This window comes from Vanellus vanellus (assembly GCF_965231255.1).
Source record: "Vanellus vanellus genome assembly, chromosome: 1".
In the NCBI taxonomy this organism is placed as follows: Eukaryota; Metazoa; Chordata; class Aves; order Charadriiformes; family Charadriidae; genus Vanellus; species Vanellus vanellus.
Window position 1 is genome coordinate 2,913,964 of NC_138905.1, and position 25,841 is coordinate 2,939,804.

The 25,841-nt window shown below is 42.8% G+C and overlaps 1 protein-coding gene across 2 annotated transcripts in view; it reads left to right on the forward strand.

The window, feature by feature from the left end:
- Window positions 1-25,841, forward strand: part of CHCHD3 (coiled-coil-helix-coiled-coil-helix domain containing 3) — a 176,865-nt gene that overhangs the window by 123,032 nt on the left and 27,992 nt on the right. For both annotated transcript variants that reach the window (XM_082486897.1, XM_082486898.1), the window contains exon 6: window positions 21,020-21,090. In XM_082486897.1, the coding sequence (XP_082343023.1) occupies window positions 21,020-21,090 (71 nt within the window). The remainder of the gene's footprint in view (window positions 1-21,019; window positions 21,091-25,841) is intronic.

Consider the following 25,841-nt stretch of genomic DNA (forward strand, 5'->3'; position numbering starts at 1 on the left):
CGGTTTTTTAACTGGGATATCTAGACGGCGTAGCAAAAGTGCTGGTGAACTCTCCGTAGCTGGGAGAGGGGACAGAGACGATAAAGCCAGGCTGGCGGTGTCTTCGGCTCTCTCTAAGCGTGTCAGAGAATTGAAAGTTCCCCCATCTTACGCCTTTCTAACTGGAAAGCATTATACCTGAAAGCTGAGACTTTTCAATACGTTTCTATTCACATGCATATTTCTATGCCTCAAAAGGCCTTTCCTTTTGAAATATGGAAAGATAATCATGTGTTTGAAATGAGGAGATACTCTCCTGCCACTTCTGAAATCTTTATTTTTTTCCCCCGTGTCAGAGAGTTTAACCGTTTGCGTTACTGTGGGCTGTAATCACGGAGGAATATGTATTTATGCACACTAAAACACAAAAACATAGCTGCGGTAATTAGGAAGCAAATTCAAATGAACCATAGCAGAGGAGTTCAAACATATGTCTAATTCTCAGAGAAGAATTATAATTTTTTAAAATGTCTTACCTTAATAACATTTCAGCATTTTCCATATCTGGGACCGCTGTAATCCAGTTCGAGATATTTTATTTTTTTTTTTTCCTGCAACAATATTTATTGCTTATTTGTCTATCTATTTATCAGACGTAAAGCCCGAAGAAGATATTCCTTGTTCCCAATAGACTGCGACAATAATACAGGATATTTCTTGCTGTTTGATACCATATGTATTTTTTAAAAGCATTGCAGATAATTGTTGCTGCGTGCCAGCTCAAATGTCTTTTCGTGCCAAGCTTGCTCCTGATTTCGGTAGTTAATCCTCACTAGACTACGGTTTTCAAAAGTAGAAGCATAGTAGTGCTTGGCAGTGGTTAACGTGATATAAACTCTAATTACTGCTTTCTACAGGTATAAATACTTGCGTTTTGACCCATGTTATAGAAAGTGTCTCTATTTTTTTTGAATAAATGGCAATTTTGCCTTTGAGGAACATGTAAATGTTTGAACAGCAAGTCTGTTTCTGGTGCGTGCCTTGGGAAAATCAGCGTTTTTTCGTTGCCTCAGTCTCTCCAAGCAAGGGAAGAGCGATGCAATCATCAGAATATACCGAGAGTGAATTCTCAGGTAACTTCTGTAGAAGGAGATACCGCACAATTTATTGCCTGGTGAAGTAAGCGAATTAAAATCTGCAATCTTTTGTGTTACGCATTTTATTCAGCAAAATGTCTAGAAATTTGAAGGCATGATTTTAAGTTACATTTTATTCATTTCTTCCTTAACTTGCCTAACAGGCTTTTAAAGCATTTTTGCACAGATTTCATTTGCAAGATAGCAAATTGTTATTTTTCATATCAGGGGGTTGTAGCGTTGCGTGTGTTTGCTGTTTAGTGTGTTGAAACAGCATAATGCAAGTTACAAAAGTATATATTAAAGACTGTTCTAGATTGTAGTGAATGATATCTCATGCATTATTTTTCCGGCAAACCCGACTCTGTGGGATTTACAGGAGGGTTAGGTGCTGGATGTATGAAGGGCTTTTGTGATTGCAATAGTAATACGGAGATTTTCACTTTTTTTCTTATCCCTACCTCCCACTGGGTTTCGGTCGCGCCAGCTTTGTGTTCGGCAGGTAGCGTTGGAAGCCAAACCGATCTTTTTTACAAGTTGTATGTTGTTCGGTCGAGCATAAAGAGCAAAGAAAAGGTGGTTTGGAAGAAGAGAAGAGCCACAGTCTTAAATCAGGACTCCAGGAGCCCCTTTTTGAGCGGATGCCGTTCCGCCCCTGTGTGTCAGGCACTCAGGAGCTCTGTCTCTCCTTACGCAAGACACCTTGACGTAGTTTCCTGTAGTTGTTCGATTTGGTGTGTTTATAAGAAAAACTGTTGAACTGTTCTGGATGTAGGAGTTGAATGTACATTTGCTGATGATACTAAACTAAGAGGAGCTTTGGACTCCTTCAAGGGTAGAGCAGCCTTACAGAGAGATCTGGATGGGCTTGAGAGCCGGGCAATCACCAAGCGTATGAAACTCAACAAGAGTAAGTGCCGGATTCTCCACCTGGGATGGGGTAATCCTGGTTATACCTATGAATTGGGGGACAAGAGGCTGGAGAACAACCCTGCAGAAGGAGATCTGGGGGTTTGGGTTGATGGCAAGTTAAATACGAGTCAACAGTGTGCCATGGCAGCCCAAAGGGCCAACTGTGTCCTGGGGTGCATCAAGCACAGCATCGCTAGCCGGTTGAGGGAGGTGACTGTCCCACTTGACACTGAGCTGGTGTGGCCCCACCTCGAGGTCTGTGTGCAGTTTTGGGCGCCTCAATAGCAGAAGGACATCAAACTATTAGAGGGTGTCCAGAGGAGGGTGACCAAGATGGTGAAAGGCCTTGAGGGCAAGACTCACAAGGAGTGGCTGAGGTCACTTGGTGTGTTCAGCTTGGAGAAGAGAAGGCTGAGGGGTGACCTCATCGCTGAGGGGTGACCTCATCACAGCTTTCCTCAAGGCGGGCAGTGGAGGGAGGAGGTGCTGATCTCCTCTCTGGTGACGAGGTGACATAAGGAAATGGAATGAAGCTGCATGAGGGGACATTCAGGTTGGACATTAGGAGAAGGTTCTTCCCCGAGAGGGTGGTTGGTCACCGGGACAGGCTCCCCAGGGACGTGGCCATGGCAGAATTCAAGAAGCATCTGGACGACACTCTTAATCATATGGTTTAGTTTTAGGTAGTTCTGCGAGGAGTGGGGAGTTGGACTCGATGATCCTTATGATCCCTTCCAACTTGAGATATTCTATTCTCTATTCATTCTCTATTCTATTCATTCTCTATCTTGTCCCCTTTAATACCAGTGAGTCGATACACTGTTTTTTTTTTACTTCACGCTACCAAATAATGCATTGCCAGCGTAACACGCCCCTTGAAACGAATACAGACCATGCTGTATTCATTACACATTTCAAACAGCTTTCATGATGTTCCTTCCCTCTTAAGAATTTACTGCTGCTACTGTCACTTAATTTTTTGAAACCTTCTTTAATTATATGTTTTAAATAACGTGCAGAATGCTGATGACTTGAGAATCTCTCACGGCTGAGCAGGCAGTAGTATTTCAGTAGGCTTTCAATTGAGCAAAACAAAATATTGCTGTGTATAGGTAAGATAAATTCTTGGATAACAGTGGAGGATGGACTTCCTTTTGTTAGAAAATATGAAGAAGTTTTCAGAAAATGACCCTTTCAAATTCAGGAAACTTCAATGATTTTTTTTTTTTCTTTGAATTGTTGCCATGAACTGACAGGAGATGATTCCAGATACTTGCAAAATTGAAAGAACGTCATAAAAAAATATAAAAAAAGAAAAATCCTGACAAGACCTATGCTTTTATATTGGAAAATCAAGTGTAAAATGCTGTGTGTGTTTGTACCATACAATGTGCGGAATATTATTGAAGTGGGAGTTTTACCAGTGGTTAACAGAAGAAAGATTTGTGGAAAATATTTGAGGGGACATATGATGTCTTTTTATTTGACTACTTGATGTAATTAAAGCAAGTTTTCAGACACATGAACCTATTTTCATGTCGCTCTGAGTTTACTGGCAGTATTTTACTTCTGTTCTTGTTCAGGCTTTAAGAAATAGAGTAAATAGAAAGCTTCAGTGTGCAGGTACCATATATACAATTCCTCCTGGCATGATCTATAGGACACAGATCTAATACAAATGGGGGATCATCCTTGGAGGTGTTCAAGACTCAACTGGACAAGGTCCTGAGCAACTTGGTCGAGTTGGACCTGATTTAAGCTGTGCGCTTGGAATAGGTGACCTCTGAAGGTGCCTCCTAAATTATTCTGAGCTGGCACTATAAAATGCAGCTTGCCGATTCAGAGAATTTACGATACCACTTGTTACATCTGCAGAACGAATAAATAATTACCGTTGCAAAGAGCTACTCTAGTATTCAGTAGGCTTACCATGATGTAGATCTTACAAGGGATTTCTAGATCTTATAATAGCAAAATGGAGGTTTTCCCCATAGGTTCAAGATAACTGACCAAATCAAAGATACGGGGGCCTTTGTTCAGTAGCTTTGGTACTGTGAAGGGAAAAAGAGGAAAAAAGATAGTGACTGTATCAAGTGCATTCTGAATGTTCCCATAATTTATATAGATATAATGTGTTATGTGGAATAAACTGGTAAAATCAAAACTTGCAGATACTATCAGGCAACTGTGTTAATCACTAATGAGGTATAATATGTCTAGCTAGACCTGTTGCTGTAAGGACAAGTATGAATGACTGTGGTTGGGTTTCTGGTGTTTTGAAAAGAACTACTATGTGTAGGCTGGAGAAAAGAAGGCTGAGGGGAGACCTTATCGCTCTCTATGGCTCCCTGAAAGGAGGGTGTAGAGAAGTGGGGGTCAGTCTCTTCTCTCTAGTAACAGGTGATAGGACAAGAGGAAATAGCCTCAAGTTGCACCAAAGGGGGTTTAGATTGGATATTAGGAAAAATGTCTTCACCAAAAGGGTTGTCAAGCACTGGAACAGGCTGCCCAGGGCAGTGGTGGAGTCACCATCCCTGGAGGTACTTAAAAGGTGTGTAGATGTGGAGCTGAGGGACATGGTTTAGTGGTGGTGTTGGCTGTTTATGGTTGGACTTGACGACCTTAAAGGTCCCTTCCAACCCAGACAATTCTATGATTCTATGATTCTTCCCTCAGTTGTTGCATATTATTTTGCTGTTATATTGGCATAGTACAAGTGTAGAGCAGAGTATTTGGCACAGAGGAAAGCTGGTGTAAATTACGGAGTCTTTGCGTACCCTCCTCGGTGAGATTCTCCGGCACTGATGCATTTTCTGTAACTTCGCTTAAATTGGAAACATCTAGTTTGCATTAAATACCTGAATTCTCTCGGTAATTGCTGGTGTGAGATACACACCACTGAAAGCTGATCAAACCGTCTCGTCTACTTGGCTGTTGATTGAGGAAGGGTAGTTTAAGCATGTGTCTATAGGTAGCTGATGAGGTTTAGGTGTGATGAGTCCCATCCTATGCCACAAAAGCTGTGGACTGTTGCCAGCACGGGTAGAGGGGTTAGCAGACCTGCTTCATAATAACAGCAGTGACCTACACAGGCGAATTTTGAGTTTCCAGTGTTAGCCAAAATAAATGGACACGGTGTGGGGGGACTATGTATATAACGCAGATGGCATTCTCAAGACACAACTAAAAATCTGTTCAGACTAATGAAGAAGAGGTGTCTGTGAAAGGCTGTGGATGTCTGGAGAGATACTGGTGAGTAACACAAGTGATCGCTTTGAATGGAAAGGAAAAATAAAGACACCGGTGGGAGAATATACATATGTAGGACAGAACATACACTAGATACCTGCAGGAAGGTTGAAAGGCAGAATAACGGTTCTGCCTTGAAAGATGCGCTGAGCACTGCGGGAGGGAGAGTTATAATGGATAGTAGGAATAAACAGAACCTGCAAAGAATGCAGGAAAAATAAGCCCAGTAAATAGTGGGAATCATCTTTAGAGGTCACAAAACATAGTTATAAATTATGAATGGTTTTAGGGGTCTGCATTTGAATTATTTGGCTTAGCGTATCATCCAGGTGTAGGAATTTTGTGACATGTTGCCTTGTTACTTGAGAGCAATAAAACTGCGTTTTTAACTTCCGAAGCAGTGTATTTGGCGCTAATGATTACACTCTGGCATGCTGAGACACTTAATCGGTTTCTTTTTCATAGGTCCTGGAGTTTTTGTTTAGCAGGTTTTTGAGTGAGAAGGCCACCTGCCTTAGTTTTGGCTGCATTTCTTTCAGAAGGCAGTTTCCAAACAGAATGGGTCTGCTGGGATACACTGGTGTAAGAGCATTGAAAAATTCTCACATTAGTTTGATTTAAATGTGCTCGGAGCTCGTTTCGTTTCTTGCTTCACTAAATATGAGCATAGTTCTCAACCAAGACTAAGTGTAAAATGTGGTTTTCTTGGATTCCGGTACTTAACAGTCATCTAAACAAATGCATACAATGTTTTTCACCATGGCATTTTTTTATATCCTTCGCATTCTTGTTGTACCAGTCCTGATATTTCCTCACTGCTCACACGGTGTTCAAAACAGCTGCAAGAGACCGTCATTGACGTGCTGGAAGAGGGGAGATTTAGATTAGATATTAGGAAGAAATTTTTCACCCCGAGGGTGGTGAGGGACTGGCCCAGGTTGTCCCGAGAAGCTGTGGCTGCCCCATCCCTGGAGGTGTTCAAGGCCAGGTTGGACGGGGCTTGGAGCAACCTGGGCTGGGGGGAGGTGTCCCTGCCCATGGCAGTGGGGTTGGAACTTGATGATCTTCAAGGTCGCTTCCAACCTAAACCATTCTATGATTCTATGATCTTGTGGGTGGTTTGAGATGGATCATGAACTTGGCACAGTGAAAGGACGGTCTCTCGATATTCACCTCCTCTTTAATGACTTGCTGATCCTGATATCAACAAAATCTTTTCCCTGGACAGTGATGTGAACAGCCAGATACCAACATTTAGAGCATTTGTGCCAGCGATATCCAAAAAAGTTTTTTGGTCTCACAAAATGCAAATGTTAAAGGGGTCCTGAATAATAAGCTCATCTTACTTGCATACTGCAGCTCGTAATTACACAGTATGAGGGCTTTGGTGGTATCCATCAAACTTGTTCTGGAGTCTCAGTGTAGTATCGGCATCGGCTATGCTGAGACAGTTACCTGAGAAAGTTACCACAACCTGAGATCCGTTCAGAAGAACAAAGACTAAACTTGAAGCAGTGCTGTAGGGAGAGGAACAAGCTTGTGAGATGACGCTGTTGCCAGGGCTGTTGGATTGAGGGAGACGGAATATTTTAGAATTTCTTTCAAGAACTTTATTCTTGATCTCTTGAGGGTTGGCGCAGAAGTGTTATTTGTGGCAGCACTGTGCTTTTCAAAAAATGGTAATCTCGCACTCATTATGCCCTTAGGCAACCAATCTCACTGAGCAGTGATAGTGGTAGATCTAATAAACAAAGCTAAACCCAGCTACTTTCCATTTGTTTGAAAGAAGATATAGCTAATCTGTGATTCTTTATGTTGGGCTTCTGCCACAAGATGAATTTCACATACAGCTGCAGAGCAGATTGCACATCTACAAGCCAAAATAGATTTTCATTCTGATATCAGATATATCACTGACTGACTGACTGTGAGTATACATATTCATAGAAGTATTTGGACTGCAAGGGGCTTTGGGAGGTCCAACCTCCTGCTCAAAGCAGGATCAACACTGAGACAGATGAATGGTTGAGGGCTTTGTCCAGTCAGATCTTTGATGACCTCCAAGGCTGGAGATACCACACCCTCTTCAGATCCCTGTGCCTCTGCTTAATTATCCTTGGAGGGAAATATTTTTCCTTATATCTATTTGGAACCTCTATTGTTTTGATTTACAACCAATGTCTCTTGTTCTCCCACTGCACATCAGTAAAGAGTTTGTCTCCGCTTTGTTGATAACCTTCTCTTCGGGCTTTTAAAGCTGCTGTTATGTGCCCCCGGATCTTCCTCTCCTCCCAGCTAAATAAGTGATGTTCCCTTGGCCTCTCCTCAGGGGGCATGTTCCCCCAATTTGTTGTCATCTGCAAACTTGGTGAGCATGCACTCCATCTCTGGGTCATTGGTAAAGATGTTAAACAGAGATGGCTGCGGTACAGACTCCCGAGGAACTCTACGCGTAGGTGGCCTCCAAGTAGAGCCTCGTGATCCAACCACATTTTCACCCGTAATTCACAGAAGCAATTTTCTCTTATTCTTTCGACCACTTTAATGGGATATCTGTCTGCCTCTGAAAGCTGACCAAAATGAGTTTGAAACAGGTGGTGTTTAAAGTGATTTTCCCAGATCATTCCTCTGACTGCAGAGGATGAGCAACAGGATCTTAAAATTGTGGCTGCTGTACTCCCCAGAGGAGCTACCTTGAACTCAGAACTGTCTCTGTTACAACTTTGCAACAGCAGCTTTGTGAGTAAGCTCAAAGTGTCTTCTCTCGAGTCCCTAACACCTCTGGACTTCGTAAGAGTTATTCGTGCAGCAGACGAGCTGCATCTATGCATGAATGTAATAGAAGACTTAAGCTAAGCTGACTTTGTGCTGCTGTAGCAAAAATATGTATTTTTAAATGATGTATAAATAATGTACAGCTGTCTACGTTGAAGTGAAATATGGGGGTATCCTTGGAACCCGCAGTCATTCAAGGCTCGTGCTGATCCTAGTTTGCTTGTGAGCTGATGTCGTTCCCTATGGTGTGACTTTTGCTGTGCATAATAGGATATGGTAGGACAAGGGGTAATGGCTTTAAACTAAAAGAGTTGGGGGTGTTCAGCCTGGAGAAGAGAAGGCTCCGGGGAGACCTTGCTGCTGCCTTGCAGTACTTAAAGAGGGCCTACAGGAAAGATGGGGACAGTCTTTTTAGAAGTCCTGTAGCGATAGGACAAGGCGTAATGGCTTTAAACCAAAAGAGGGGAGATCCAGACTAGATATAAGAAAGACATTTTTTACACTGAGGGTGGTGAGGCACTGGCCCAGGTTGCCCAGAGAGGTTGTGGATGCCCCATACCTGGAAAAATTCCAGGTCAGGTTGGATGGGGCTCTGAGCAACCTGGTCTAGTGGAAGATGTCCCTGTCTGTGGCAGGGGGTTGGACTAGACGGCCTTTAAAGGTCCCTTCCAACCCAAACCATTCTGTGATTCTGTAAGTGGCCCGTTGGACCAGTATTTTAAAATTAATTCCATTCAGACAACCAACGATGGGAATTTTAAATCCTTTCTGAGTTATTCCTAGTGCTGCAGTCTGTACCCGATGCCACTGAGAGAAGGGATTTCTTGACTTACATTTCTTGGGCAGAGAAGAACCTAATGAGGTTCAACAAAAGCAAGTGCAAGGTCCTGCACCTGGGGAGGAAGAATGCTAGGCACCAGTACAGGTTAGGGGCGGACCTACTGGGAAGTAGCTCGGAGGAGAAGGATCTGGGGGTTGTGGTAGACAGTAAATTATCCATGGCCCAGCAATGTGCCCTTGTCGCCAAAAAGGCCAATGGAATCCTGGGCTGCATAGGGAAGAGTGTGGCCAGTAGGTCGAGGGAGGTCATTCTCCCCCTCTACTCTGCACTGGTGAGGCCACAACTGGAATACTGTGTCCAATTTTGGGCTTCCCAGTTCAAGAGGGACAGGGAACTGCTGGAGCGAGTCCAGCGAAGGGCAACTAAGATGATGAAGGGCTTGGAGCATCTCCCTTATGAGGAAAGGCTGAGAGCGCTGGGACTCTTTAGCCTGGAGAAGAGAAGGCTGAGGGGAGACCTTATTATGGCGTACAAGTATCTAAAGGGTGGGTTGAAGGAGGATGGAGCCAGGCTCTTTTCAATGGTTCCAAGTAACAGGACGAGGGGCAATGGGCACAAGTTGGAACACAGGAAGTTCCGTTCAAATACACGGAAACACTTCTTTACGGTGAGGGTGCCAGAGCAGTGGCACAGGCTGCCCAGGGAGGTGGTGGAGTCCCCTTCTCTGGAGATTTTCAAGACCCGCCTGGATGCAGTCCTGAGCGATGTGCTCTGGGCAGTCCTGCTTTAGCAGGGGAGTTGGACTAGATGATCTCTATAGGTCCCTTCCAACTCTGAAAATTCTGTGATTCTGTGATTCTGTGATTTCTTGGGCATCGCCCCTGGCAGCAGCAATACCCATTTCGATGTGCCTCAAAGACAGCACTTGGCAGCTTGCCAGGTTCGTATGCCATTTTGGGGGGAAAGTCTACTTTAGGACGTGGGGCAATAATATCTATTGGTACCTTAGGGACACTGTAATTTATAATGTGTAACAGTGAAAGGGCTGAGACTGAGAAAGAAATTTGTAAATAGGGATCATTTAGATGAGGCATCTTGTCATCGGCGGGAGACATAAATATAGTTGTGCATTTACACGTGCATCTCTAAGATTGAGAACGTTTGTATTAAAGACTGTACTACAATTACATGCAGATTAGATGCTTGGCTGAATAGCTGTAAGAACTTTGAATAGATTTGTCCTTTTCACAAAGGTTTTCATTTTCTTTGGCAGCTCTGAGTGTTAACAAATTAGAGATCAATGTTCTACTAGGGCAGAAAAGTGAAGTGAAGCATATCTTGGGAGAAACTTTAGAGACGTTAATAGTTGCAGTTAAAGGTATTAGTTAGTGTTGCCTGAAAAAACAGTAATGGAAATTCAAAAGAAAAGGTCAAAGAATAAGCTGTTTTCCCCATTTTCTGCTGATAACTGAATTAAGTACTTTGCCCCACTCGCTGCACACTGGATGTATACTCTTCGACAAACACACATCATGAAATCAAACAAATGATATTGGGAAGTGAGTTGTCTTCTGGCAGAACATTTGCCAAGATACAGCATGTTTTTCTCCTTTGTTTCCTTTGTTTGAGTAGGTCATAGTATCATAGAATCATAGAATGGTTTGGGTTGGAAGGGACCTTCAAGATCATCTAGTCCAACCCCCCTGCCCTGGGCAGGGACACCTCCCCCCAGCCCAGGTTGCTCCAAGCCCCGTCCAACCCAGCCTTGACCACCTCCAGGGATGGGGCAGCCACAGCTTCTCGGGGCAACCTGCGCCAGGGACTCACCACCCTCACAGGGAAGAATTTCCTCCTGGCATCTAATCTAAATCTCCCTCTTCCAGTTTGAAGCATTCGCCCTCATCCTATCACTACACACCCTTGTAAAAAGTCCCTCTCCAGCTCTCCTGGAGCCCTGGTACTGGAAGGGGCTCTAAGGTGTCCCCGGATCCTTCTCTTCTCCAGGCTGAACAACACCAACTCTCTCAGCCTGAAGTACTGTCTCTTTCTCTGGCATCTTCAGCACTGTTTTGGATACCTTTGTGCTTTTTTATCCCTCTGTAGAAACAGGTATGTGGTGGCATGGGTGTCCAAAGCCCTCCCTTCAGTCCTGAATAGTTCAGACATTCCATGAGAGGGGCATTCTGGTCCAGAGCCTGTTTCTTCCGGGACATAAGGGGCAGATCATAGAATCATAGAATTAGTGAGGTTGGAAGGGACCTTTAAGATCATCAAGTCCAACCATTAACCTACCCTGATAAAAACACCACCAGTTCTAAACCATGTCCCTAAGCACCTCATCTACCCTTTTCTTAAACACCTCCAGGGATGGTGAATCCACCACCTCTCTGGGCAGCCTATTCCAATGTTTATTAACCCTTTCAGTGAAAAAATGCTTCCTAATATCCAATCTAAACCTGCCCTGACATGACTTCAACCCGTTTCCTCTTGTCCTATCACTTGTCACCAGGGAGGAGAGGTCAGCTCCCATCTCTCTAAAACCTCCTTTCAGGTAGTTGTAGAGGGTGATAAGGTCTCCCCTCAGCCTCCTCTTCTCCAGGCTAAACAACCCCAGATCCCTCAGTCGTTCCTCATAAGGTTTGTCCTCCAGACCCTTCACCAGCTTTGTAGCCCTTCTCTGGACACGCTCCAACACCTCAATGTCCTTCTTGTAGTGAGGGGCCCAAAACTGAACACAGTACTCGAGGTGGGGCCTCACCAGTGCCGAGTACAGGGGGATGATTACTTCCCTAGTCCGGCTCACCACACTATTCCTGATGCAGGCCAGGATGGTGTTGGCCTTCTTGGCTGCCTGGGCACACTGCTGGCTCATGCTCAGCCGGTTGTCCACCAACACCCCCAGGTCCTTTTCTGCCAGGCAGCTTTCGAGCCACTCCGCCCCCAGTCTGTAGTGCTGCATGGGGTTGTTGTGACCCAAGTGCAGGACCCGACACTTGGCCTTGTTGAACCTCATACCATTGGCCTCAGCCCATCTGTCCAGCCTGTCCAGATGAGGTTTTAGAAAGGCTTGGGGGTAGAGGGCAAAGGAGAGGCAATTGCACTTGAATTTGAGAAAATATGTACCTCTTGGCAAAATTCACGAGAATCCTGAAAATCAGTCTGAGCCTTAACTTCCTTGCCATCCAGATGTCCTCTGTAGGCTCAGTCCAGGCTCCCAGATCATTATCTTCACTTTTTTTGAATTCTGGGGCTTCTCTTTCAGTTCCTTTTCTCGCTCCCTGCCTTGCAGCTACTTTTCCCGTTTCTTGCACATAAGGAGTTCTCCTCTGCTGTGAGAGCACGTCCCCTGATCTGTCCCTGCATCTTCAGTCTCTGACTATTTCTGAGTTGTCCTGAACATCCTCTTTGAGTGGATGAAGTCTCTCCTCGAGGGATCTGTTGGGTGCTTCTCTGAAGGTTACTTTTATGCTGCGGTTTGGAATTGGAAAACTGGTTTGCTTTGGGCAGCAACCGTTCTTTTGTGGAAAGATGCTTCATTTGAAAAGATTTTCATAAAAGCTTATTTTCAGCCCCACGACAGGTACAGAGAACTTTCTGGTCCATCCAGTGGGTTCTGATGAAGGCAAAACAATATCAAAGGCAATCAGTCCCCTCATTCAAAAAGGAGCTCATAATAGCGTTTGAAATCCCCAACAAGAGCAGAAGTCATAAGTGTTACGTAGGTTCTCTGAATGCGGAGTTGGACATCATTCGTTTCATGTCTGGAGTTGAAAAATGCAACAATTGGCTGAATGGCACAGGTGGGCCAAATGAGAGTAGTCATAACTTGTATAAAAAATAACTTGAGTAAAAATTCAAGCAAAGGCCTGACCTGATGACATTTCAGAAGAGATTACTCCATTCACATATCATTTTAATAGCATTTGAGGTAGAATAAAGATGCAGTATTACTTGGGAATCTCTATGACGTCATATGCTTGGTTTTCCCTAGCTTATTAAAATCAATTCAGAGACAAATAGAGGTTCTTAATTCAAATAAGGACACCATAAAAATTGTCATATATTTATAAAGCTGTAATTTAATATAATTTGGAACTGGGATGTATGCGCACTACAGTAGGTAGTCTTACTCTCTTTTTGTTATTTGCCCTTCCTCAATTCCTCCTGTTTTCGCTGACTTGTTGCTTTTAGTGGCAGCTTCACAGCTCAAGCACGACTGTGGGTTTTAAAGGTGTTTCTTCGAAGAGGTTAACCGTGCCTTTTTCTTCATAATCCACACATCTACTTTATAGTTTGCATAAGAGTAGGGTATGATCTAGTGATCGTACACCTTTCATGATCCCCCTCCAGTACCCAAAACACGCTGTCGCATGCGTTTCCTTTGCACAAGTGCAGTAGTAGGTCTCTTCGGACAGCGGTGGCCTTGCCTGGCTTCTTGTCCCTACTCGGCAGCACCACAACAGAAAGGGGACTGTGGCATTCTTGAGGCCTGATTCAAATCTGTGAAGCAACTCTGTAGGCTTAAGAGCAATTCCTTCCTTCTGGCTTTGGACATCTTCTCTTTTAAGGCCGTGTAGATCTCAGGCCACGTGTCAACAGGATGAATAAACCAAAACGCTTCGTATTATGCACAAATGGGTTCGTAAAAGATACTGAGATGAAATGGCCCGAAGTTCAATTAAGGGATAAAAGAAAGCTTGACTTCAGCAGAAATGGATTAAAAAGAGGCGAAGAAAACTTTCCAATTTGCCATTCAGGGAACATGATAATCTTTGCCTGCCGATGCTTTGAGTCCTTCCGTGGGGGAGGATGACAAGGAAAAAGAAGTCTTTAAATTAAAAATTCTCCCCTGATTCTCAAAGGTGCCAAACAGCCCAAGCTCTTCGTTCCTTTGGTGGGTGGAGCAGGTGCTGAGCTGCTCTGAAGTCAAGCTGTGCTCATTTTTGTCTTTCACAGCACTAACTTGAAGCAAAGGCCAGATTTGTCTCTTTTGTATGGAAGTCACACGTCTTTTTCTTTGTCGAATAAACTGTTAACTACATAACTATTAAATTAAAAAAGAAAAAAAATTAAATAGGTTGCATGAATGTTAGACTCATTTTGAATCTGTTCGGGGCTTTAAGAGCCAAGGGGCTTAAAAGAAGAATTTCAATGGCAAAAAGAAGTCATGGTATGTCTGCAGTAAAAACAGTTTCAGCACATTTGTAATAAAATAGTGCATATAGGTGATGTATCTTTAGTGAAATTAAATGAGGGCTCTCAAGTTCTCCTGGTTCTTTAGATAACCTTTTATCAGCTTGGATGACACAAGATCTTTCAGAACTTTATCTGGCTGAAAATCTGAAGATTTTCAGCAGAGACTAAAACATGCACTTCTACTTTGAGGTCCCACATGCAGACAAAACAGCTGACCTTCTGAGGTTCCGTAGGAATTTATTTTCTTACACGGGCCTTTGAAATCAGATCTGTCTAGCAAAATAATTCCTCTCCTATTCCTTCACAATGTGGTCTTTAAGAAGCTTCTGCTCTTACTTTTGTTTGGGGAAGATTATTTCAGGGGCAAACATGATGAAAACACTTTTGCCCGTGGTCAGATCTCATTTTTCTCTACCTGGATTATAGCATTATTTATACTTGCTATGGCTCTGTGTATTTACCAGGGGAAATTGGACGGATTTAAAATTGAAATTCATGTCCTCTTTTCTTTACCTTCTCTTCCACAATGCCAGCCTACGCTTCTCTCTGTTCCCTTTTTTGAAGGTAGCTCTTAAAAAAAGCACTTCTTCCCCAAGAACGGCAAATCCCGATCTTTCTTTTCAAAGAAGGATGCTAAATGAGAGGCATAGAAAATACTGCTTGTCACTCGATTTGGCTGCATCCTATGTGTTATCTTTGGGCCATAAACACTGGAGTAACTTAACATGTCATGGTCCTATTCAGGTCAATTAGATTAAAGTCATGTGTGAAATCAGTCACTTGACTAAACACTGAGTTTTTGCAGGTTTTTTTTTTCAGCAAAACTCCTCTGAATGGTTTACTGCCTGGATGGTAGCTAACACAACATTACAATATTTTTAAAAATAATATAGTAATTATTGAAAATTAAAAATAATATAGCAATTATTAAAATATTAAAATAATTACAATATTAAAATAATATACAATATTTTTAAAAATAAAATAGGTAATTTTTAGAACTGCATTTTAAGAATTTTCTTTAAGGAAGCTAAAATTGGGCAGAGTTTGAATGCTTTCTGGGTTCTGGATTTTGCTATCCCGGGGAAAATGTGCTTGAGCTTGTCCTGCTCCAGTTCAGCACAATAGTTGATATTCCTATAAAAATACCAAATTCACACTTTTATTAAAATAGTGGTCTCCATCCTCTGGGTCAGATTTTGCTTATCTTACCAAAACCTTCTGCCATACAGATTTAGGTGGGTAAGTAGAGAAAAATAGTCTTTCTACAGTGTATCTGCTTGGTTCTGCTGCCCAAATGCTAGTGAAGGTCGGGGATTACTTGCTCCTTGACGATTATCACTCTTAGACTGTCAAAATACATGCTGGCCAGGACAAAGCCGGGATGGTCATCTAGTTTCAACCCCTCTACCACAGGCAGGGACACCTCCCACCAGCCCAGGTTGCTCCCAGCCCCGTCCAACCTGGCCTTGAACACCTCCAGGGATGGAGCAGCCACAGCTTCTCGGGGCACCCTGCGCCAGGGGCTCACCACCCTCACGGGAGAGAATTTCTTCCTAATATCTAATCTAAATCTCCCCTCTTCCAGTTTAAAGCCATTCCCCCTCATCCTATGGCTCCACTCCCTGATCCAGAGTCCCTCCCCAACTTTCCTGCAGCCCCTTTAGGTACTGGAAGGGGCTCAAAGTTCTCCCCAGAGCCGTCTCTTCTCCAGGCTGAACAACACCAATTCTCTCAGCCTGTCTTCATAGGAGGGGTGCTTCAGCCCTCTGATCATCTTTATGGCCTCCTCTGGACCCTCTCCAACAGGTCCATGTCCTTCCTGTGCTGAGGGCTCCAGAGCTGGACACAGTACCCCAAGTGGGGTCTCACCAGAGCGGAGCAGAGGGACAGAACCCCCTCCCTCGCCCTGCTGGCCACACTGCTGGGGATGCAGCCTAAGATGCCAGGGGCTTTCTGGGCTAAGGGTGCACGTTGCCTGGTCATGTTGAGCTTCTCATCAACCAACATGGTGGTTGATATCCTTAAGTTAAGGACATCAGAGGCACAGCCTGAAAGAGGGAGACCGGGTGCAGAAAGTTGAAGAGGCTGTGAGAATGCAGGAGTTGGTTAGCAGGAGAGTCTCCTCTTTTGGAGATACAGGAAATCCGGTAGACTAATGGGAGAATAAGCTGTCTGGAGTGAGGGAACAGAGTAGAGAGGTTGATAGCTCTTGGGAATATCAGAACCTGCTTGGCGGAAAAAGTCCATGCTACCTGCTGCTTTAATACTTCAGGTAGAAGAGGACTGTATTGAGCATCTTAAACATCATAATTTTCCGTGGGATGAAAGAATAACCAAGTGCTAAATTCAAATACTTGCAAGTTGGAAAATGTCAGCATAGAAGGCAATGAGCTTCTTTAGTTGACATGGACCTCTTAGTGTCACCGTACCTGCTCATGTAATAGCTGAGGTTCTCCCATATGACCCTCCATACTCAATGGGCAGCTCGGTGTGCGTAACATCCGTTACTTATTTCACACCATTCAAACTTTGAAAAATTACTAGTTTCTCATAGGCCTTTCTGGGTTACCATTCCCATAATATTGAAGAAATGAAAAGAAACCCCCTAATTCCTGTGGAAGATAATGAAGGCTAAAGTTCTTTATGCGTGGGGATAGTGTGGTGACTAATGATCGCAGGTACCTTTTGTGCTCAGTAGGAGGTAGGTAAGGCATGATGTCTTGGAATCGTTAGCTTTTTCTGGCTTTTTCTCTGTTGGAGATGAGACTCTGACTTATCGGTTACGGTTGTTGAGCCGTTCAGATCTGGCATGGCACCATGACAGCCGTGGGGCAGTTTGGGGCATACCGCTCGGATGAGATTTTAGTCATTGTATGTGCTGGAGGATCACCCAGCATCACCATGTGCCCGTTCTCCTCTTTATCCTACATGTCTGCTGTTAATATTTGCCAGAGTCCTGAGCTGGATGAGTATTGGTCTGGTCCAGTACGCCAAATGTTAGTGTAAAGGTGGGCGGTGTTTCTTCAGTCAAGCAGGTGGCAAATGAGGAGCACGCACGCAAGTGGGTTAATTTCCCCCAACTTCAGCAGCTTTAAAGTTAATCGCCTATTTGACAGGTGGAGAGAGTTGGGGGTGTTCAGCCTGGGGAAGAGAAGGCTCTGGGGAGACCTTAGAGCCCCTTCCAGTACCTAAAGGGGCTCCAGGAGAGCTGGGGAGGGACTTTTGACAAGGGCATGGAGTGATAGGACGAGGGGGAATGGCTTCAAACTGGAAGAGGGGAGATTTAAATGAGATATTAGGAAGAAATTATTGACTGTGAGGGCGGTGAGCCCCTGGCGCAGGTTGCCCCGAGAAGCTGTGGCTGCCCCATCCCTGGAGGCGTTCAAGGCCAGGTTGGACGGGGCTGGGAGCAACCTGGGCTGGTGGGAGGTGTCCCTGCCCAGGGCAGGTGGATTGAAACTAGGTGATCTTCAATGTCCCTTCCAACCTAAACCATTCGATGATTCTATGATCTTGAGTTAGTTATTCAGACCCCCGTTGAGTCGGCAGCGATAGAGCATTTCTTGTTGTTCTGAATGCTCTGTGAGACGGGTGGGATGTGCTGGCCGGCAGCCTCTGGCTGTGGAGCACACCGCAGTGATCGGTTTAGACTAGATACTTTGAAGAAGCTAAGGTTTAGTCATCAAGAAGCAAATATGCCACTTTATTTTGATATTGAAGTCAAGCAACATGCCCACATTGTGCAAGAGCTCCGTAACAGATACCGAAATAGCATCTTCTACATAATCTGGGATGATGATTAAATGCCGCAACCCTGACTCTTCTGTTCCCTCTTGGAAGTTCTGAGAGTCTTTCGTAACGCGCTTGCTGCACTTTCATACTTTTTGCAACAAAGGAGACTGTAAAGGTCTACAGAAAACCATCTTTTTGTTATACAGCAACAGAAGAGGCTTTAAAGAGGGCAAGATGCTACGTAACTTTATAAGCGAAGACTGTTTTATAATGCCTGTGGCCGGAGGGACTTAAAGGTACAAGGGAAGTTGGTTGTAGCATTTGCTGCCATTTTAGTGGCTTGTTTAGTGAAAAGAATTCTGGGAATATATTGACAGAGAGTATATATATCTGGAACGTAATAAAAATCGCTGAGGTTTGTATGTCCATGCACACAATGTTTGATGCAGAATGGTAGGTGGTACTGCATTTCTGTTCCCTTTCCTCCCTCCTCCCTGCCCGGGCACACTTCGGGGACAAACCGGCTGTATTTGGAATATCTGGTGGAACTCGTGAAGATCCGCAGTCCTAATCCAGAGATAATCTCTTGATAGTTTGCCACCGCCGCGAACCTGAGAATTGGACCATAGCTTTTTTCCTCCACTTTTAGTCGCACAGCACATGAGGATGCAGATTATATACACAATGTAAATACATATATATATATTTATTGTGAGACTGAGGAATTTTAATAGTGATGTGTTACAGCACCATTTTTTTCTGTATTTAGAGAAACGACCACTGCATTCTTATCTTGAGTATTAGGGAGGACGTCTAAAATGAAACTTCATCTCTGGATTATAGAGAATATATCTCTAAAAGAGAACCTGAGTGAATTTCAAAGGAAGATCTGAGCCAAGAAACACGGCACGCTTTATCTGAGATAACAAACCATTTCTTGGTGGCTTGAGTCTACCGTAGGATTAAAACTTCTTGGCATATATAGCAGCTCAGTTGATCACTTGAACTGCAATTAAAAAGTAGAACAAATACACTCAGAATATTGTTTTTGTGTCAGAAATGCTCCTTCATGCTTGAAAATGATAAAAAATTGCAATCGATCCTTACAACTGTTGTGTTCATCTTTATTGATCAGGCAAAAGAAAGATAAATCGCAGCCCAAATAAGATTATAGTAAATGTTAGCATCGGAGGGGACTGTAGGATGATAGAGAGCTATTCATCATCTCAAACGGTGACCTGTCCGCACTCGCACCGTAGTCAGTCTGCTGTCTAATCGCATCCCCATTGATTTCATCTGCGTCCCAGGAACCTGGATGGGACTGCCACTGGGCAGCTGAGATTGCTAAATGCAAAGGGGTCACCGGTGTGAGGAGGATTTCATTTTCATTTTCTTACTGGCCAACCATGATTTATGAAAAAATAAATGACCCCAAGGCACACGCGTGGAAACCTCGATTCCAGTACAAAGGAATTATTAGGTCTGAATCTCAGAAGCAAGAGCGCAGTAGACCACCGTGCTCTTTGTGATCTGCGCGTGACCTTTGACTGCAGTGGATGTTACACAATTTGTTATAATTTGTGGTAAAATATTAGACTTGCAATGCAATTTTACCCACGTCTGGCGTTGGTATTCTGTTCAGTGATTTCTGTACATTTCAGGATGATAATTCATAAGGAAGAACCTCTGCAGAAGAGATCCTCAAATGGAAAGGAGAAGTGGTTTTGCTTTTATTTTTGTGGATAGCACTGCCTCTTGCGGAGTTTCCATCAAACATTTTTGCCGTAGTGGTCTATCTTGCCTGCGCTCCTCATAACGTAATTTGGCACAGATAAATGTTGCTCAGGACATGTTTACTAACCCAATGATCAAGGAGACCATGTCATCTTTGACTTTTACAAAAGAGCGCTCTCTCCAGTTACAGGGTTTGTCGTTTTTTTTTCCCCCTAACAATGTTTTAGGCATATCGTTTTTTCATACATCAATGTCTTAAATAAATAAAACTGCTTACTTTACCCAAAGCAAAGTTGGAATGACACTTTCCACGGACTGCATTGTGCCAGCCGTGTACGTTCGATGTTTTAAAGGTGCGAAATAAGTGGTGTGGCATGAGTGGTATAAATAGGTAGATTGTTAAAATAAGGATTCAGAATGGGGTTTATGTAATCACGCGGTGTGTGATTGTAAGGGTTTTGTTGCCATGTTAACATGACTCCCCGGGATGCCGGATGACTCAAGAACTGCAAAGCTTCGGAAGAGTTCTTGCAAGTGCCGACAAAAACCTTTCTATGTCTCCGCGACCTGTTTGCCCCACCATTCCGAGAAAAATGGGTTTAGAGAACTTTTGAACTGCTTTCACTTTTCTTTATTCCTCCAACTGTGAAGCCAGGTGCCTTAGCTATTACATCTTAAGTCCAACTGTGCTAAGGCTATAAAAACCTCTTTAAAAATACCAAGTATATATTATCTAGACGTGAAGCGTCACAACATTATAGTGATTTGTCTTCGAATATCCTATGTCCCACTGAGAAACTTTGCCATTTTTAGAGTTCTGTTGCTTGATGATTCAATCTTGTCTTGCCTGAGTTTTGAAAATTCATGATTTGGTGGAACTGAGCATTCCTGGGTTTAGGGGAATTGAAAATAGGCTCTGAAGTTGCCAGATTTTAAAAATTAAAATTAGCAACTGATTGAAATCACCTGGAAGTTTGGAATATTAAAATAAGTCGCTGTGAGAGGCATTATCAAGGCAAAGAGCAAAAGAGAAAGTCAAGCCACGGTTAATTTATTGTGCAGCTTTGAAGTTTGACTCGAGTATCACCTGCAAACTCGGTGGGGGTATGTGTGTGAGTAACACAAACAGGGGCACGCAAAGAAATAAGGATTCAGTTGTTTTTTTTTTTTTTCTTTTTTTTTCTAATGGAGAAGCTTCAAAGGCTCCGGTAGCACCTAGTGCGAAATACGTGATTCTTTTACTCCATGTCTCTTTACAGTTCCCTCCCTAAGAGCCATCTCTTTTGCGTAACCTTCCGGAACCAAGAGGACACACTTATTTTAAAAAATACCCAAAGAAAAGTCATCTCTGAAACTTTGTAGAATACCTGATTTGAGGGTTAGGTTTGGGGGGTTTTTCTTTGGAGCAATTTAAATGGATAAAATCTCCAAATTTGCATTGTTTACTAGATATTAGCATACATATAAATGATCTTATATGAAATCTATATTTTATGTTGGTTTTTTTTTTCAACTTTTCCAGAGTGCCCAGTTCTACAAAGTTACCACGGAGCAATACCAAAAAGCTGCGGATGAAGTGTCAGCTCGGTTCAAGTAAGTCTTTTCTACTGTTATTTTTGAGCCTGGCAGCTAGAGGAGTTCTTACCCATGTTAAAATTCACAATAGTTCCCCTTCCCCCATCACAGATCCTATCAGTCTGCACTGGTTATTGAAATGAGAGAATTTTGAAGAATTTGGAAGCCAGTGCATAGTAACCGTAAGCTGTATAGAAATTGGATGCACAGTTAGTAATGTACTAATTAATTTATTTTTGATAAGGTGCACAAAATATTCTAAAAATATATTCCTTAACATTTTTTCTCTAATGGAGCGCCAAAAATGTAGTTCCAACTTTGCATTACAATAGTATTCATCCTGTGCTTGCATGATGTGAAAGGATTTAAATTAGCAACTTCGCTTTGCCCTTAACAGTGAAGGTCAAATTAAATAATTTTGATTAGTCCTGAGGATGGTTAAATGAAGATATAGTAATTGATGGATCAGAGCGACTCTGACCCTTAGCCTTGGACTCTTCCCTTTCTGCTGGTTCATCCATTACGCAGAAGGTCCCATTTATCATTTTAGTAAGGATACAGAGAGAACTTTTTACAACCTTTTAGTCTCAGCCAAGAAATGCTGTGTAAAATGAATTATTCTGTGCCGTTTTTTAGTTTTGTGGAGGGATTTTCTTTTGCTTTGTTTTGGTTTTTTGTTGTTTTTTTTTTTGATGAACAAGAAGAGAAAAGGCCTTTTGAGCTGTTGATAATGGTATAAAGTTCTTAACTGTAAGATAAATATCGTTTTATCTCTTAATATCAGGAATTGTTAAATATTCTCCAGTGTATATACAAAGTCTTTGTACTGGTCAGGGGTGCAGAGTATGTTGAGGACTGACTTCCTCTGTCCCTTAAACAAGAGGGACAAAGCGGCCATTGACTCAAGGTCTGATGTAAACATAATTTGGAGGGTTTCCCGTTCCGTATGGGAAGCCCGGTAGGTTGTTATTCATCGTCATTTTTTTCATTTGCGATAAGATTCCCGTCAAAGGGGTGTCTCTCCTTCCTCTGTTACCGTGGGGTATTTTCAACTTTTGAAATCTAATTAATGCCTAATCCGACTTCCGTTACTCCAAAGCAAGATTTTGTTGTGATGTGAAACACTAGTTGATGGCTTTCTGTGGCCATTGCGGCCAGAGGTGGGAAATGGCTTTGGGTTTGGGTTTTTTCCTCCTAATATATAAATGATTTCCTAAGTAAATCAAATGCTTTTGAGTTCTTTTTTGCACAAATGGAGCTGGTAGATACAGCAGGGGCCAGTCCTTAGCATCAGGCAATGTCTAAGAATTTTAAGAAAACCATTTTGAAGGATGTTTCAGTCTATCTGCATAAACCGAAGAGTATTTAATGCAGAGGGATTTGGAGAGGGGATCAGAGATTGCTAACACTTGATGAGATTGGTCTTTTCTTAATTTTCTAGAGACAAAAGGTATAAATAGAAATCACCTATTTGACAAGTCTTCTCCGTAATGCCACTACCGAAATTGCTGTGCTTCCGTTGCACTTCAAGCCAAAGTTCCCCCAAAATTATTTGGAGCTTTTTGATTCGTGGATCGACTTTTGGTCCGTTGCACTTCAAGCCAAAGTTCCCCCAAAATTATTTGGAGCTTTTTGATTTGTGGATCGACTTTTGGTCCGTTGCCTTAAGAAACAAAAGGAAAACATTATAAAAAGAAAAGGGCATTTGAAGTATGCGCATAAATTACGGCAGATTTGATGAAGTGCATGAAATATCAATATTCCTTTATAATTTAAAAGTTTTCCTTATATAAAATCCTTTAAAATGCCATGTCTTTTTATTGAAGGTTTAAACAGAGCAGATGTTATTTTATCGCTGCCTTTTGTATGTAACTTGATGGATAAATTATGAATGATTTAGTGAAAGCTGAAGATGATGCTCTTTTGGTGTCACCAGGCACTTCTCATGTTCAGTTTAATTGCATGTGAGGACTGAGGACAGAGTTTCAAGCGATGGTGTTTAAAGAGCTTGTTTAATTGGCTGTAAAAGAAGAATTAAATAAGGTTGAACTGCTAAATTTTGTTAATGCATAAACCGATGTGCTGCATGTCAGTGCGATTTCAGATTCTAAGTGCGAGATTAATAGATCTAATTGTGGTATTATTCCGAAATAGTTTCACTTTATTTTAAACACGTCTAGAATTAGTTTTATTGAGATAACTTGCATTTCTTCAACTTTTTAAGCTACATCTCCTTCAAGAGCAAAGAGAAGTGGATAATTACTTAAATATTTCCTAGATTTTCCTGTTCCTTCCTCCATTTAGTCCCTGAAATTACATCAGCTGTGGCTTCATCAGCCTTTAGGGATAATTCGCCCCATTAAAAGGGAAAAAGCCAAATCTCCCACATAGACTCGTATCGGAGAACCGAAAGTCTTCTGGACTTTGTCTGCAGCCCTTATTGATGCCTGCTTATTACCTTCTCCAGCGCTGCCCGCATTAGACCGATATTCCAAATGTTCATGATAAATGTTTTATCTCCGTGAGGTCCTGATTCACATTGATCAAATTCTGAATTATCAAATGGTTCATCTCTTTAAGACACTAATTCGCATTGATCAAATCCTAAATGACCGGGTTCAGCCAGTTCCTGCAGTACACAAATTACATTAAAACAACATTACTAGAGCATGCTGCCTTTTCTAATGTCGGAGTTATGTTACCCGCAGTCGCATTATAACCAGAATTATTATATTATGAAGATGTCTCTGTTATAATGAGAAGTTTACACAAGGAGAAAAGAATGCGATATTACAGGAAGAGCTGGGCTTTGGGCAAAGATTTGAACTTTAACTAATCAAATTGTACATTTGTATTGTGGGTTTTTTCCCTTAATTCGAAGGGCTGGTAGCGGGAAATTTGGCAGCTGCGATGGTGACATTTTATTCCCCCGTGGTGTCTCGAGCCAAGTAACATCTTGATTATTAATTTAGGAACAGAGTAAGCGGATAGGGCAAATTCTGCCTAAAATAAATGTTTTTACTTTCTCTTCTGTGGGTTTTGATTCCTTGCAGTAGATAACAGACTTCATAGCTGTGCACTAGTGCTTTTTCCAAAATACTTTGCCATTCCTCTCCTGCTCCACCGCTCTCTCGCAGATGACGTGGAGGTGCTTCTTGCTGCCGCTTTCTTGGCAAAAACGTCATCCCCAGCCGGCGGGGCTGTTAGGAAGTTCGGGTCCATTTGGGTTTTCACTGCCCAGGAGGTGTTTGTGCGAAGCAAACGGAGGGTGAGGTTTCCCCCCGGGATCTCAGCGTGTCACTTCAGTGTCACTTCTAAACTCCCGTCTCCTGCAACGAAGCCAAATTGCGGATCCGGTGCATCACGGCGCAGAATTCTTCCCCGCTTGGGTGTCGATAGGCTCAGGGATGAAATTATCCAGCGTTAATCCCGGCGGATTCTTTGCCTCCTCTGGAAGCTTGGGTGTTTATTCTGAATTGCAGATTTTGACGGCTTTATTCCCTCCCTGTGAGACTTTTGATCATGAACCTTGCCATCAGGAGCAATGCCTCCCGGGAGCTGGAGGAGCTCGTTTGATTAAACGCAGAAAGGTTTGGGATTTGCTCAGGCTGCTTCGCACCATACAGTCTTCACACATTTGAGAGGTTTTAAAAACGGTTTTACAAACCCAATCAATACGCTTCACGTGATCCTCGATGATTTCCGTCGCTCTGATCACTGATGGAAGCGAGGGCTCGGCGATAGCCGGGCGACAGGCTATTACAACCTCGAAAATATCTTCAGCGGGGAGTTCGATCCAGGATAGAGCGAATGGGAATAAATGGCAAAACATCAATATCGTGGCTTCCTTTAGCTGGTGACTTCTGCATCACGAAGCTCGGTTTATTAATGTTTACTGACAATAAAATTTAAAGCACCGTCATGTTTGATGGTTATCTGTAAATACATGGAAACATGACGGGTACTTCCGTTACGATGTGTTTTAGCTAATATTCTGTTGGGCTGGGAGGCGAGGCTGAGGAAGGTTGTAATGAAGCCACGTTAAATGAATAACAGTGACGCTTCGATCTTCAAATATAATTGTCTCACAAAGCAGTGATGCCAATTTTCTGGACGTTGGGAAAAAAAAATAATGCGGTATAGAGAGAAATTAAGCTTTTTAATGACAACATTGAACTGAGACCAGGGAAGTGTGGGTTTATTTCACTGTTCTCGTTACCCTTCTGCTGTTGGGCACATGTGCTGACTTTTAAGGGGCTCTTCTGTACAACCTGTAAATTAGGAATATTGATAGTTCCTTAATGCAAGTATCTTCAGTAACTAACATGTTGTACTCACATCCTCCTGTAATGTGGAAATCCACGGTGGCGATACCCAGGCAAATAGTTTCTGCTTTGTCTCTGCTTGTGCGGATCCACTGGTGAGAAACATTCCCTTTTCTAGCAGTTCCTCTGGCTACCTTAATTAGTCTTAGCTGCTTTTAAAGACTAAAGGTAAAAATGTGGATTGTAAATAATATTTGTGAAATACTACATTATGTTTTTCCAGTAAGAGAACGTAGAAACCCCTGGACAGAGCCTACAGGCTTGACTTCTTCTAGTTGAGCTCCCTTTGCTCAGCCAAAGACGATGGGCTCTAAATGGAAACATCCTGAATTAATCTTTTCTCTTAGACATACGGCACGTGTATGTGGTGCTTTGTCACGAAACTGTCGTTTCCCGTGAAACTGTCGTGTCCGTATTGTTTGCCCTGATGATCCTGTTGCTGGT